The 12,897-nt window shown below is 46.7% G+C and overlaps 2 protein-coding genes across 5 annotated transcripts; one reads left to right on the forward strand and one right to left on the reverse strand.

The window, feature by feature from the left end:
- Window positions 1-399: 399 nt before the first annotated feature.
- Window positions 400-10,726, forward strand: LOC108026330 (histone deacetylase 6). Of its 4 annotated transcripts, none has more exons than XM_017097231.3 (9): window positions 401-1,220; window positions 3,001-3,285; window positions 3,350-3,480; window positions 4,460-4,643; window positions 5,337-5,608; window positions 6,391-7,798; window positions 7,864-8,496; window positions 8,645-8,732; window positions 9,868-10,726. In XM_017097231.3, the coding sequence occupies exons 1-9, from the start codon at window positions 1,218-1,220 to the stop codon at window positions 10,245-10,247; spliced, it is 3,384 nt and encodes a 1,127-aa protein (XP_016952720.1). In that variant the 5' UTR covers window positions 401-1,217; the 3' UTR covers window positions 10,248-10,726. The 4 variants fall into 4 exon arrangements, with proteins under 4 accessions (XP_016952743.1, XP_016952736.1, XP_016952720.1 ...); XM_017097239.3 differs by lacking the exon at window positions 401-1,220 and adding an exon at window positions 1,362-1,479; XM_017097254.3 differs by lacking the exon at window positions 8,645-8,732 and having other exon boundaries at window positions 400-1,220; window positions 7,864-8,457; window positions 9,868-10,004.
- A 437-nt stretch (window positions 10,727-11,163) lies between these two features.
- On the reverse strand, window positions 11,164-12,806 carry LOC108026687 (p21-activated protein kinase-interacting protein 1-like). Its single transcript, XM_017097779.3, has 3 exons — window positions 11,953-12,806; window positions 11,816-11,892; window positions 11,164-11,753 (listed from the first exon to the last, which is right to left on the reverse strand). Exons 1-3 carry the CDS (start codon window positions 12,703-12,705, stop codon window positions 11,240-11,242), a joined length of 1,344 nt encoding a protein of 447 aa, XP_016953268.1. The 5' UTR covers window positions 12,706-12,806; the 3' UTR covers window positions 11,164-11,239.
- Window positions 12,807-12,897: the final 91 nt, after the last annotated feature.

Raw genomic sequence — 12,897 nt, forward strand, 5'->3', positions numbered from 1 at the left:
CCAAGTCTGGGTGTTACCTAAAAAAATAAAGTATAACTTTTTTAATAAGCTGCTGTCGATGGAGAATATTTTAGTTCAAATTTTTTTAAAACAACTTACTGCTTGGGGAATACCCCAAATAACCGATAAAAATTCCAGCGAGCATTGCATTTTATCCGATAGTTATCACAATGACCACAAAAGCAAAAAAATTTTAATTTATTTCGGCAGAGACCTCCCAAATGTCCATTTAGAATTCAAATATTAATGCTTTTTGTTTGTTTTCATTCATGAAACGAGTATTTTCCAGCGATAGGCCACTATCGATGAAGTTTACATGGGCAATCGATGGCCACCGATTATTCAACAAGTTGCGTCTATCAAGCTATCGGCCGACCAGCTGATCGCTTGTAAGCGGCAAGAAGAAGACCGCACACAAACATTGCATTCCGCTCCGCCCGCGCGTCATCGATTCCCAGCTCGCTCTCTCTTTCGCTCCGCCCCCCACAGTGCTCCATCGACCCCCGGCCCTGGTGCGCGTGTGTGTGTGTTTGTTCGGGATTTCTGGTTCAGGTTCTGATTGCCGTGTGCGTGCGTGTGTGCCGTGGAGTGCCTATGTATCTGTGCTGTTGCTGCATCTTCGTCTGCTCAAAAAGAATCACTAATGCAACTGCAACGTTTCAACAAATCGAAGCAAACCAGCTAGCTGAGGCCCAATTTTGTTGCTCAGTGCTCTAAGTATTGCCAATTGCAGGCCGCAAACAACAAAATACACTTCAAGAGAACTACAACAACAACAGCAAATGCAGAGCAACTGAAGCGCAAACACACACCAGCAAGCCGTAGGGATTGTGGAAGCGAGATAGCACCAAACTAGGCATAGTTTATAGCGCACACAACAACAGCGAGGGGAGAAACAAGGCTAATTATAAGAGAACAGCGTGCTGCCCGGAATCGATAGGTAACGGGACCCAAGGAGCGGCAGAGGAGCAGGCGATTTGTTTGGAACGAGCCAACGGTAAAAATACACCTAGCGGAGAAGGAGCAGGGCGAGCACCAACAACAACCGCAAGCAGCTGTGAATCAGTCCGTCCCGCTCCCCCCGCGCGCTTCCGCTTCCAGCGCCGGAAATTCGGACTCGGAATCGGACTTGGCTTGGTTTGGGCTTCCAGTTCGGACTCGCCGTCGCCCTCCCCGCCATCCACATCGGTGTCTGGGAATTCTCGTTCTCCCACAACATGGTGAGTACTGGCGGATTATTGCCGCCTTTTTCGAGTCGCTCGCTGGTCTTGGCCAAAAGCGGCGGTGGCAGCTACACCCACACGCACGGGCCCGTGCCAGGCTGGTCTTGGCCAGGTTTCGAGCGTTCCACGGCCGCAGTTTCGGTGCAAACTTCGTGGCCAACAGTCGGCGGCTTCCCGCTGGAAGCACAGTGAAACCTCTGTGTAGAGACGCCTTCCAAGTCCCTCGGTTGACGTAGTAAATCCCTAAATAGTCAAGGTATCTAGAAATATCTCATATTTTCAAATACAATATGTGTAATCTCCAACCCATGACCTAGTTCCACCTTCATGGTCTTTCAAAAATCCAAAAATCTTCAGTTTATATACATACATACTTTGTCAAGTACTTACATAAATGTACACATAGTATGTATGTAGTTATTCTTATCAAGCGAATACAGTATTACCTCAGTAAGTCATACCCACAATACTTTCTTTAAAAAAATTTTTTTTTACGTGATTTAAAAATCATATTTATTTGGTAGAAATATTTTTTTCTTACAAATAATATTGAGGCATTTAAAAAATATATATTTTCTTGAAGAATCTTTCTTCTTTTTTTGCACTAATAATAGTACAGAATTCTGAATTCTCTTGGATTTAAAGTGATGTAAACCTTATTTTTTAGAACTGAAATATTTGTAAATTTGAATATAATATTTAAAAAAAAAAACTAATCTCAACAAAAGATTTTAAGTAAATAATGAAATATGTTATTACAAATTTTCAAAAAAAAAACAAGTTATGTATGTTATGTATATACTAAAATAATCTTAAATAGTTATTTTTTATTGTGCTGATAATTATTAAGCAATATTTAATATTCAGTAACCCCTGTGGATTTCTTCGGTAAAACCGTACCCGGACATTTTTATACCCGATACTCATAGATCAAAGGGTATACTAGATTCGTTAGAAAGTATGTAACAGGTGAAAGGAAGCGTTTCCGACCCCATAAAGTATATATGTATATTCTTGATCAGGATCACTAGCCGATTCGATCGAGTCATGTCCGCCTGTCCGTCCGTCCGTCCGTCCGTCCGTCCGTATGAACGCTGAGATCTCGGAAACTATAGGAGCTAGAATATTCATACTTGGCATGCAGATTCCTGGGCTTCCTACGCAGCGCAAGTTTGTTTCAGCGTGGTGCCACGCCCACTCTAATGCCCACAATCCTCGAAAATCTGTAGCGCCCACAGTTTTTATAGTAGCACCAAAATTTTAACTGAAATGTATTTGTCTCATCAATACCTATCGACTCACCAAAAAAAAGGTGTCACGCCCACAAATGGCGAAAACGCTTAAATCCGTCTGCCGCCCACATAGCATCTACTAAAGTAGCCGTTAGGCGGCGCTCTAAAACGTCGCTTTTCTGCTTATATATCTTCATTATCCTCTTGCTCCCTCAACGGGTAGCGGGTATCTGATAGTCGAGGCACTCGACTCGAAAAGTGCCCCGACTTTATAGTCATTTGTATTTGCCTTCGCATACGATACGATATAGTATATTCTCATGTAGTGATAGGCCCTGAATGGCTTATAAGTCTGCCATAGCTAATAGTGTTTCGGCCATAGTCGAGATACTGCATACTGGATACCAGCCGACCATCCATCCGCCTGCTCACTTGTCTCAGCCGAGTGGGTATCCAAATTAGGGTCTGGATACCAGCTGGGCACACACATACCCGCGCGCCACCCCCCCTGCAGCTGGCCACTAATCTCGAGTCCGTCTCCCCAGAGCCCGCCCATCGTCACGCGACGGAGCGCGCAGCAGGCGAAGATACAGACGCGGGCAATGGCCAGCAAGTCCAAGGCGGGATCGACGGCTGCGACGGCGGCGGGAGTGATCGGCAGCTCTGCCGGCGGCGGCAGCGGCGGTATCAGTGGCGGTATCAGCGCCGCTGATCCGCGAAAGGCGAGCAAACCGAGTGCAGCGCTCTTGGAGGCGAAACGTCGAGCGCGGAACATGCTCAAGAACCAGAGCAGCGTCATGCAGGAGTGCGTCACGGATATCTTCCAGAATGTGAGTAGATCCTGGTCGAGTGTTCCTCTTGATATCCCCACTGATACCCTCTAACCACCTCCAGGCCGTCAACTGCAAGGGCCTGGTGCGGAAACCCACGGCCCTGATCTACGACGAGTCCATGAGCCAGCACTGCTGTCTGTGGGACAAGCAGCACTACGAGTGTCCCGAGCGCTTCACGCGCGTCCTGGAGCGGTGAGTTCGATACCAGGGGCAAAGCGGAAGTTGCCATATGCAGGGAAAAAATTCTATTATAAAAATCCGTAGATTACTACTATATTAATAGATTTATTGATAGATTTAATGGGGGTTTATTTAAAAACGAAAAATATTTATGAAGGAGCGAGGACTAGCCTCTTCAAAAAAATCTCTAAAGAATTCGCGTTTTTTCTTAGTCATACTATACTCTTTTTTAAATCACTAGTATTCTTTGCAATAAAAAATGAACTATAGTGTTACATATAACTTTGAACTAGATACCACGTATTTAATAAATATTTTAAAATTCAAAATTTTATATATGAATAACAGCTGAAAAAGTAAAAAAAAATTTATTTGAGAGCAGTAGGTGTTGAACCCTGCACACAAATATGTATTTCAGTGCTATTTAGACATTTTTTCAGATTGCAGAACTTAGCAAACTAGTGAATAAATTATATTATTAAATAAAGTGTATATTACATTTTTTTTGCACTAAAAAATGAACTATACATATAGATACTACGAATTTAATACAAATTTTAAAAATCAAATTTGTATATAGCTGAAAAAATATATAAAAACTTATTTGAGAGCAGGTGTTGAACCCTGCACATTTTCAATGCTATTTAGACATTTTTTCAGATTGCAGAACTTAGCAGTGAATAAATTATATTATTAAATAAATTGTATATTTTATATATATTATTGGCAAAAACTAGTATTCTATTTTATCAATATTTCATAAAAACCTTAAAAAAAATGTTATAAAAAGTCAGTTTAGTTATTATTTCCTATTCGTCTTTTTTTAAACTTTAATGTATTAGTACTTTTTTTTAATATTTTTTAAGAACCCTTTGATATATTTCTTAAAAATATGTTCAATGAAATTCTTTTAATTTTTTTTCTTTTTAAGTTTAAAGTAACAGAAAAATATTGCCAATTCGACTAATCTGTCTTTCCCAATCTTCTCCAGCTGCCGCGAACTGAACCTGGCGGAGCGCTGCCTGCAGTTGCCCTCGCGGTCGGCCACCAAGGAGGAGATCCTGCGCCTGCACACGGAGGAGCACTTCGACCGCCTGAAGCAGACCTCTGGCATTCGCGATGACGCGCGCATGGAGGACCTGAGCTCGCGCTACGACTCGATTTACATTCATCCGGTGAGCAATCGGTACTCGCTGGGATCGGTGCCCACGGATCCGCGGAACAATGCATCCGACTGTCTGGGAGGGAAGCACTTGCATCTAATTAGCTTATTTTATTGTATTTACGCTTGATTGCTGGCGGAGATTGTTTACTTGCCTCTACGGCTTGATAAATGCAAATTGAAGCAGATTAGATTAGATGCGGCCCAGTGCACAGGCACGGGTTGGGCTACAGTGCGGTTTATGAGTGTAAATGATTTATGAGCGCATGATTCAATTTCAAATGCGTCGTTACTTCAGGAGAAAATCTGTGGTGGTGCTTCTATTGAATGCCATATTTAATACTAATTTATTCACTATTAATTTGGAATAATTTATGTAAATTTATTGTTACTTGCATTTAAAATGTAATCACCTTTCCCAATTTACTTTGCTTTCGTGAATATGTACCTTGAAAATCCATGCAGTTATTTATTACTTGCTACCTCTTTAATATTTCACCGGTTAAGCCCCCTACAGTTTAATCTCGTCCAGCAAATCAATCCTTTTGGCAATCTCAACGCCTCGAAACGCACTGTAGACGCATACAAACAGATGGTCTTATTTATATTACTCAGGTCTAGATAAGATTCTTGGTGCCTTTGTGGCCCTGAGCAGATTGTGTTAACCCCTGATAACTGATAACCTCCGCCTCCTTTCTCTCCGCAGTCCACTTTCGAGCTTTCCCTGCTGGCCACCGGCTCCACCCTCGAGTTGGTGGACCACCTGATCGCTGGGAAGGCGCAGAATGGCATGGCCATCATCCGCCCGCCGGGCCACCACGCCATGAAGGCCGAGTTCAACGGCTACTGCTTCTTCAACAACGTGGCCCTGGCCGCCCAGCACGCCCTGGATGTGCACAAGCTGCAGCGCATCCTGATCATCGACTACGACGTCCACCATGGCCAGGGAACGCAGCGCTTTTTCTACAACGATCCCAGGTGAGATGCCCCTGAAAAATATAACTTATAAGTATGAATGGGTTTATTTATTTGTTTCCGAAGCTTTTTTTATATTCTTTTTTTTACTACTTATATTTTGAAGATATTTTATCCATTAGGTTTAATTTTATATGGTTTTATAACTTAATAAGATTTTAATTTAATTCTCAAAAGAATTGATAATAACAAGAGTAAGATTTTACAATATTTTATTATTTTTAGAAATAAAAGCTACTAAGAAGAGTTCAATTTTATATTTTAATCATTTTTAAGGATTTTTTAATTTAGCATTGAAAGAAAAAGTTACTAAAAATTATTTTCTACCTCCCAAATTTTTAAAAATATTTAAAATAAGGTCAAGACTAATTACTTAATAATGTCTTTCTAGTATTTAATAATTGTCATTATTAAATGTATCATTTTAATTTTTCAAATATTAATATTAAATCAAATGTCAAGGAATTTTTTTTTTCTATAATGAATTCTTAGTTTTTTTCTACGAAAAAATATATATAATTTATAATAATAATTTTTAAAGTGTTAACCATTGCTTATGTTTTACTCCATGGCCTATTCCACTATTTAAATACTTAAAATAAAATCAATGGGTAATTTTTAGAAATTCCTTTAGATCTTTAATTATTTTCTGGATTTTTCTTAAGCATAAAAATCATAAATTTAAAAGGGCAATGATAATTTTCCATTAGTCAAATTATAATACCATATTATAAGCATTACCTAAGGTATCAAAGTTCCTAAAACCTATGTCTATGTCTTTCCAGGGTGGTCTACTTCTCCATCCACCGCTTCGAGCACGGCAGCTTCTGGCCGCACCTGCAGGAGTCGGACTACAGCGCCATCGGATCGGGAGCGGGCACGGGCTACAACTTCAACGTGCCCCTCAACGCCACGGGCATGACGAATGGCGACTACCTGGCCATCTTCCAGCAGCTGCTGCTGCCGGTGGCCCTCGAGTTCCAGCCCGAGCTGATCATCGTCTCGGCGGGCTACGATGCGGCCCTGGGCTGCCCGGAGGGCGAGATGGAGGTGACGCCGGCCTGCTATCCGCATCTGCTGAACCCGCTGCTGCGACTGGCCGACTCGCGGGTGGCCGTCGTGCTGGAGGGCGGCTACTGCCTGGACTCCCTGGCCGAGGGAGCCGCCCTCACGCTGCGCTCCCTGCTCGGCGATCCCTGCCCGCCGCTGGTGGAGGCCCTGCCTCTGCCGCGCGCCGAACTCAGCCAGGCCCTGCTCAGCTGCATCGCCGTCCACCGGCCGCACTGGCGGTGCCTGCAGCTCCAGAAGAACTACGATGCCGCCGAGCTGCTGGACCAGGAGAAGGGACAGGATCTGCACAAGGTGCTGCGCATGTGGATCGGTGGCCCACCGCCTGTGGATCGCTATCCGACGAGGGACACGGCGATTCCGCTGCCACCGGAGAAGATCGCCAGCAGCGCGGCCCGTCTGCAGGTGCTGCGCACGGAAACCAAGCTGTCGACGCCCCCGGTGAGGGTGTGCTATGCCTACGATGCCCAGATGCTGTTGCACTGCAACCTCGACGATCCCGGCCACCCGGAGCAGCCCTCGCGCATCCAGCACATCCACAAGATGCACGATGAGTACGCCCTGCTGGCGAGGATGAAGCAACTGGCCGCCCGAGCGGCCACCACGGACGAAGTGTGCCTGGCCCACACGCGCGCCCACGTCAACTCGGTGCGTCGTTTGATGGGACGCGACCCGGAGGAGCTGCATCAGGTGGCGGCGGGCTACAACTCGGTGTACCTGCATCCGCACACCTTCGACTGCGCCACCCTGGCCGCCGGATCCGTGCTGCAGGCGGTGGACAGTGTGCTGCGTGGCGAGTCACGCAGTGGCATCTGTAATGTCCGTCCGCCCGGCCATCATGCCGAGCAGGATCAGCCGCACGGCTTCTGCATCTTCAACAACGTGGCCATTGCGGCGCAGTACGCCATCCGGGACTTTGGTCTGGAGCGCGTGCTGATCGTGGACTGGGATGTCCATCACGGCAATGGGACGCAGCACATCTTCGAGTCGAACCCCAAGGTGCTGTACATCAGCCTGCACCGCTACGAGCACGGAGCCTTCTTCCCCAAGGGCCCCGACGGCAACTTCGATGTGGTGGGCAAGGGCGCCGGCAGGGGCTTCAATGTGAACATACCCTGGAACAAGGTGGGTTAGCTGGTCAAGTGGAAAACTTTCCTCTTTCCTAATCACCTCATTTGCTGCTCTTGCAGAAGGGCATGGGTGACCTGGAGTACGCGCTGGCCTTCCAGCAGCTGATCATGCCCATTGCCTACGAGTTCAATCCGCAGCTGGTGCTGGTGTCCGCCGGCTTCGACGCGGCCATCGGCGATCCGCTGGGCGGCTGCAAGGTGACGCCCGAGGGCTACGGCATGCTCACCCACTGGCTGTCGGCTCTGGCCGGCGGCCGGATCATCGTCTGCCTGGAGGGCGGCTACAACGTGAACTCCATATCGTACGCCATGACGATGTGCACCAAGACGCTGCTCGGCGATCCCGTGCCGACGCCCCAGCTGGGAGCGGCGGCGCTGCAGAAGCCACCGACGGTGGCCTTCCAGAGCTGCCTGGAGTCGCTGCAGTCGTGCCTGCAGGTGCAACGTGGCCACTGGCGGTCCCTGGAGTTCGTCGGCCGGCGGCTGCCGCGCGACCCCGTCGTGGGCGAGAACAACAACGAGGATTTTCTTACCGCCTCCTTGCGACAGTTGAATATATCAAATGACGACGCTCCGGGGGCGGCAGGCGGACCCGCCGGCGATCAGCCCGACTGCGGCGACGAGCGGCCCAGCGGCAGCAAGCCCAAAGTCAAGGTAAAAACGCTCACCGAGTATCTGGCGGAGCACAAGGAGGTACGAGATCAGCACTGCGTTTATCCCCCGGGTGTCCAAAGCCCACTAACCGGTTCATTTCGTTCGCACTTCTCTCCCCCCATTTCATGTGATTCCTCGTTCTCGGCCTCTCTCTCGATCTCGAATCCGAACCCGAATCGCGGGCCAGGCCCTCGAGCAGAATGAGATGTTCGCCGTGTATCCGCTCAAGACGTGCCCGCACCTGGCTCTCCTGCGCCCGGAGGAGGCGCCGCAATGTAAGCCAAACCGAAACTGTGGCTCCTGATGGTCAAAGCAGTAGCACTTCCCTCAGGCCAAGTCTTGTTTTATAGAATTTGGGATAGGTAGAGGTTTAGGTATATGTAGATGTAGGATTTATAGTGAACTCGAGATCATCATTGGGTTATTTTTATGTCTACAACACAAGGATGAATTCAGATCCACAATAAATTATTACATTTTATAATATAGGTCACCAAATGTAGCATATATGAGTATTCCTTCATAAATATTATTTCTAGATATTATTCTTCGCATATATTTCGTATAAAATTTGATATCTCAGCTTTTGGTTTCATATAAGTTCAACATAGACTTAAAGTTTACTACAAATTATATCATATATCAGATGTTACTTCAAAAATAATATTTTTAGAGTGCAATTTTTTGTGTATTTTGGATTATTTGTTATATCTTTGCTTTTTATCTTTAAAATATCTACAAACCTACCAGTTAATATAGTATTTTTTATAAATAACAATATTAAGAAAGATAAAATTCTGGAATCACTTTATGCAAATTGAAAATTCAATTTTAAACCATTTTTATACTCTTATTTACGTTTTAAAATATATATTAAATATAAGTACACATTTTATAGTAGGGTAATTGGCTTAACACTATTTTAGGTAATTTCAGAAATTAAGAAAAGTCTTGGTTTAAAGGAAGTGCTATTACTTTGACCTACTTTAAGGGCGCTTGCATTCGTTCCTTTTATATGATTTATTTGGTTGTGCTTTGCTTTTGGTGCCTGAAATTGAAAATTGGTTATTTTTCTAAATTATTTATATATGTTCTATGATTTGTGTGCACATGGCATGCAGTTTTGCTGTGCTTGGAGGCTGAGTTGCATTTCTCAAAGGCTTCGCATTGATTTCAGTATGGAAAGAGTCTTTGTGGAGTGCTTTTCTATTTTTCTTTGTTATAAACAAGCTGTTTTATCTTATTTTACTACAAATAAGGTAGTCCTGTTGAATGATGATCTATATAAGTGCTGTTGTTATAGTTCTTATTTCACAAGCTAAGATTTCTCGCATGCTTGAATAATGCTTCTTATACTGTAATATTTTTTGGCCAATGATAAACTAATACATTTGATATCCTTTCCAACAGCAATAGACATCGCGGCGGCGTGCAGCGTGTGCGGAGCGACGGGGGAGAACTGGGTGTGCCTGAGCTGCCGGCTGGTGGGCTGCGGACGCTACGTGAACGGGAACATGGAGCTGCACGCGCTGGAGGCCCAGCATCCGCTGGCCATGAGCAAGGCCGACCTCTCCGTGTGGTGCTACGTGTGCGCCTCCTACGTGGACCATCCCTGCCTGTACGCCTACCTCAATCCGCTGCATGTGGCCAAGTTCCAGGAGCCGATGGCCTGGACGCATGCCTGTGCGAGGCGCGAGGATGGCCGCTATCCGTTGGGGGCCGACGGGCGGGATGAGGATGAGGGCGCCGGGAGCAGCATCTGCCTCCGGCTGGAGCGCCAGAACAACTGACCCTTGGCCATCCGCGTGCTGGACGCCCTCACGGACTACATGTGCACGCTCTGCCCGCCGCTCAGACACCTGATCCAGTTCCTGGCCGAGCACCTCTGGCCGCTGCTGGAGCGCATTTACCTTAACCTGCTGCACTACTTCCTGGCCCACTGAGCCCCCATCTCCCCCATCCCATCTATCCTGCATCCCGCATAACGCATCCCGCATCCCATTTGCCCTAAATACAAAACACATTAAACATAAAAATATTGTTAATTCGGGAGCAGTCGGCCAGCCAACGCTGGTGATCCTAACCCTGGCAACTGGCTCCCCCAATTTATACAAATAAAAATTGTTAATGTTATCAACTAATGATCTAATAAAGACTTCGAGTGTTTTTCGAGTACATTTTGGCGAGCGATCTGGTTAAACTTCGAAAATCATGTAAATGTATTTATGAATTTATGTTTTACCAAATAAAAGGTTTTTTTAAATTGTCATTCATATCACTTGTGTAAAAAATGAAGAGTATTGAAAATTGTAGTCAGAAGTTAGTTAATAATATATATACTTATTTAAGGGGTTATTTCCAGTAGTTAGTTATTCTAAAAAACTTTATTTTTCTATAGTTGATAAGGATGGGCTATAAATAAAGGACATTTTTAAGGTCTACTCAAGAAATCACTTCAGTAAAGGCATTAATTATAACAAAAATAATATATTTTTTATAAAAATCCCCTTTTCCCTCCTGAATTTTCTTAAATTCTGTTAAAAAAAAATACTTTACTAAATAATTCGCAGTCCTCCGAAGAATTCCGTGATCGTAAGGCCAATATTCCTTTTAAATTTCAATTATCCTTAGTTTAACCTGCTTATTTTGTAATTTTCTTTGTATAGTTTCCCAATTAAACCTCATCTGAACACAACTCCTTGATCATTTATCATTATCATTATCATATTAACCCAACTTTATTGACAGTCATTAAGCAACCTAAAAATTAAGCGTTAGATTGTTATTTCTTTTTCTGTTGTTTGACTTTTCGCTTGGCGGATGGAGTGGGTGGCTGTTTCCGCTTGGTGGGCCTCTTCTTGCGGCGACCGCCATCACTGGAGCCGTCACTGTCGCTGTCGAAGATGTCCTCGCTTTCCTCGTCCGAGGAGTGGCTTTCTTCGGAGGACTCCTCGGGTTCCTGAGGCGCCTTTTTCGCCACCTTCTTCTTTGGCTTTGGCTTGGGAGTGGTTACTGCCTCCTCCTCCACCTCCTCCTCGGGTTGCTGCGGCTCATCCTGCTCATACTCAATGGTCACGAAACCGCGCGGCGCCGCAGGCTTGGCGGTTTGGTGGCCCTCCGTTTTGGCCTTTGGTTTCTTCTCCACTTTGATGCGCTGCTCCACCGGGCGGGCATTGCCGAACTGGCTGAGATCCAGCAGGCCCAGGCCGGTGGGTCGGCAGTCCATGTTTGTGCTGGCAATCTCCTCCAGCTCGCGCTTCTCGAGGTCAACGCTCCACACTTTGATTTCGCCGGCGCTGGAGTAGGGAAATATATAAACATTCAGGATTTTAGGTCTTCAAATGGACATATAACTCACCTGGAGACGGTAGCCAATGTTTCGTTGAGGTAGGCCATGGCCTTGACCCTCGCCTCGTGTGCGGAAATGATGGTTGGCTGCGGGGAGAAAAAGCAGCTTGATAACATGGAACCACACAGTGCAAAAGCTAAACCTACCGGAGCATCCTCCTCGTCCTTGAGGGAAATCCAGGCAATGCTGCCGTTCTCCAGGCCAGCCAGCAGCTCGTTCCCGTCCAGCCAGGCCACGCAGATGGGCTTCGCTGGCGTCTTGGAGCGCCGCACCACATGGGCGTTCTTGATGTCCCAGATCTCCAGGCACAACGGGCCGCTCAGCGTGAAGTGGTCGCCCTGTGTGGACCAGGACAGGCAGTCCGGTTGGCTGCCCAGCGTGGTCTTGCTCTTCAGATTGGTCTTGTAGGCCACACGTCCCTTGACCAGGTTCCAGGTGTTCAGCACCTGGTCGCCGCCCAGGGACAGGGCCAGCTTGCTGCTGGGATGGCAACTGATGTGGGTGACGGCCTGGCCGGCATGGGCCTTGCGCCAGTCGCCCTCCGTGGTCCAGCTGCCCACGCGGGTGGCGATCATGTGGCCGTCGGCACTGCCAGAGAGCAAGTGCGTCAGGTCCGGCGAGAATTGCAGCGTGTTCACCGTGCCCGCGTGCGAGAGCAGGATCTGCGATTGCTTCCGTGTGCGCATGTCGTAGACGAAGATGCGGTCGTCGCTGCCGCCGCTGGCCACCCAGGGTCCTTGCACGGCCACCGATTTGATGGACCCGGCATGGGATCTGTCCGCAAAGGTGTGTTTCAGCTGCAGTTTGGCCGGAGCGGCGTCCTCCGGCGAGTCGGACAGCTGGTAGCCCAGCAGGTACTCCTCGTAGGTGCCCACTATGATCTCGATGTCCCGCGACATGGCGGTTTCTCTACGGGATTGGGAAAAGGCGGAGTGCGATCCTCGTTGGGAGTTGAGCAATTTGTTTATGCGCTCAACACGTGTGCCAGCGGAGTGGCAACGTCGAATCGGAGCGAACTAGTGGCTCCCGCTTGGTCCGGCAGCCCCAGCTTTAGCTAGCTAAATGTATCGAATATATCGAATATGCATCAC

This window comes from Drosophila biarmipes, chromosome X (genome assembly GCF_025231255.1).
Source record: "Drosophila biarmipes strain raj3 chromosome X, RU_DBia_V1.1, whole genome shotgun sequence".
NCBI classification, from domain to species: Eukaryota; Metazoa; Arthropoda; class Insecta; order Diptera; family Drosophilidae; genus Drosophila; species Drosophila biarmipes.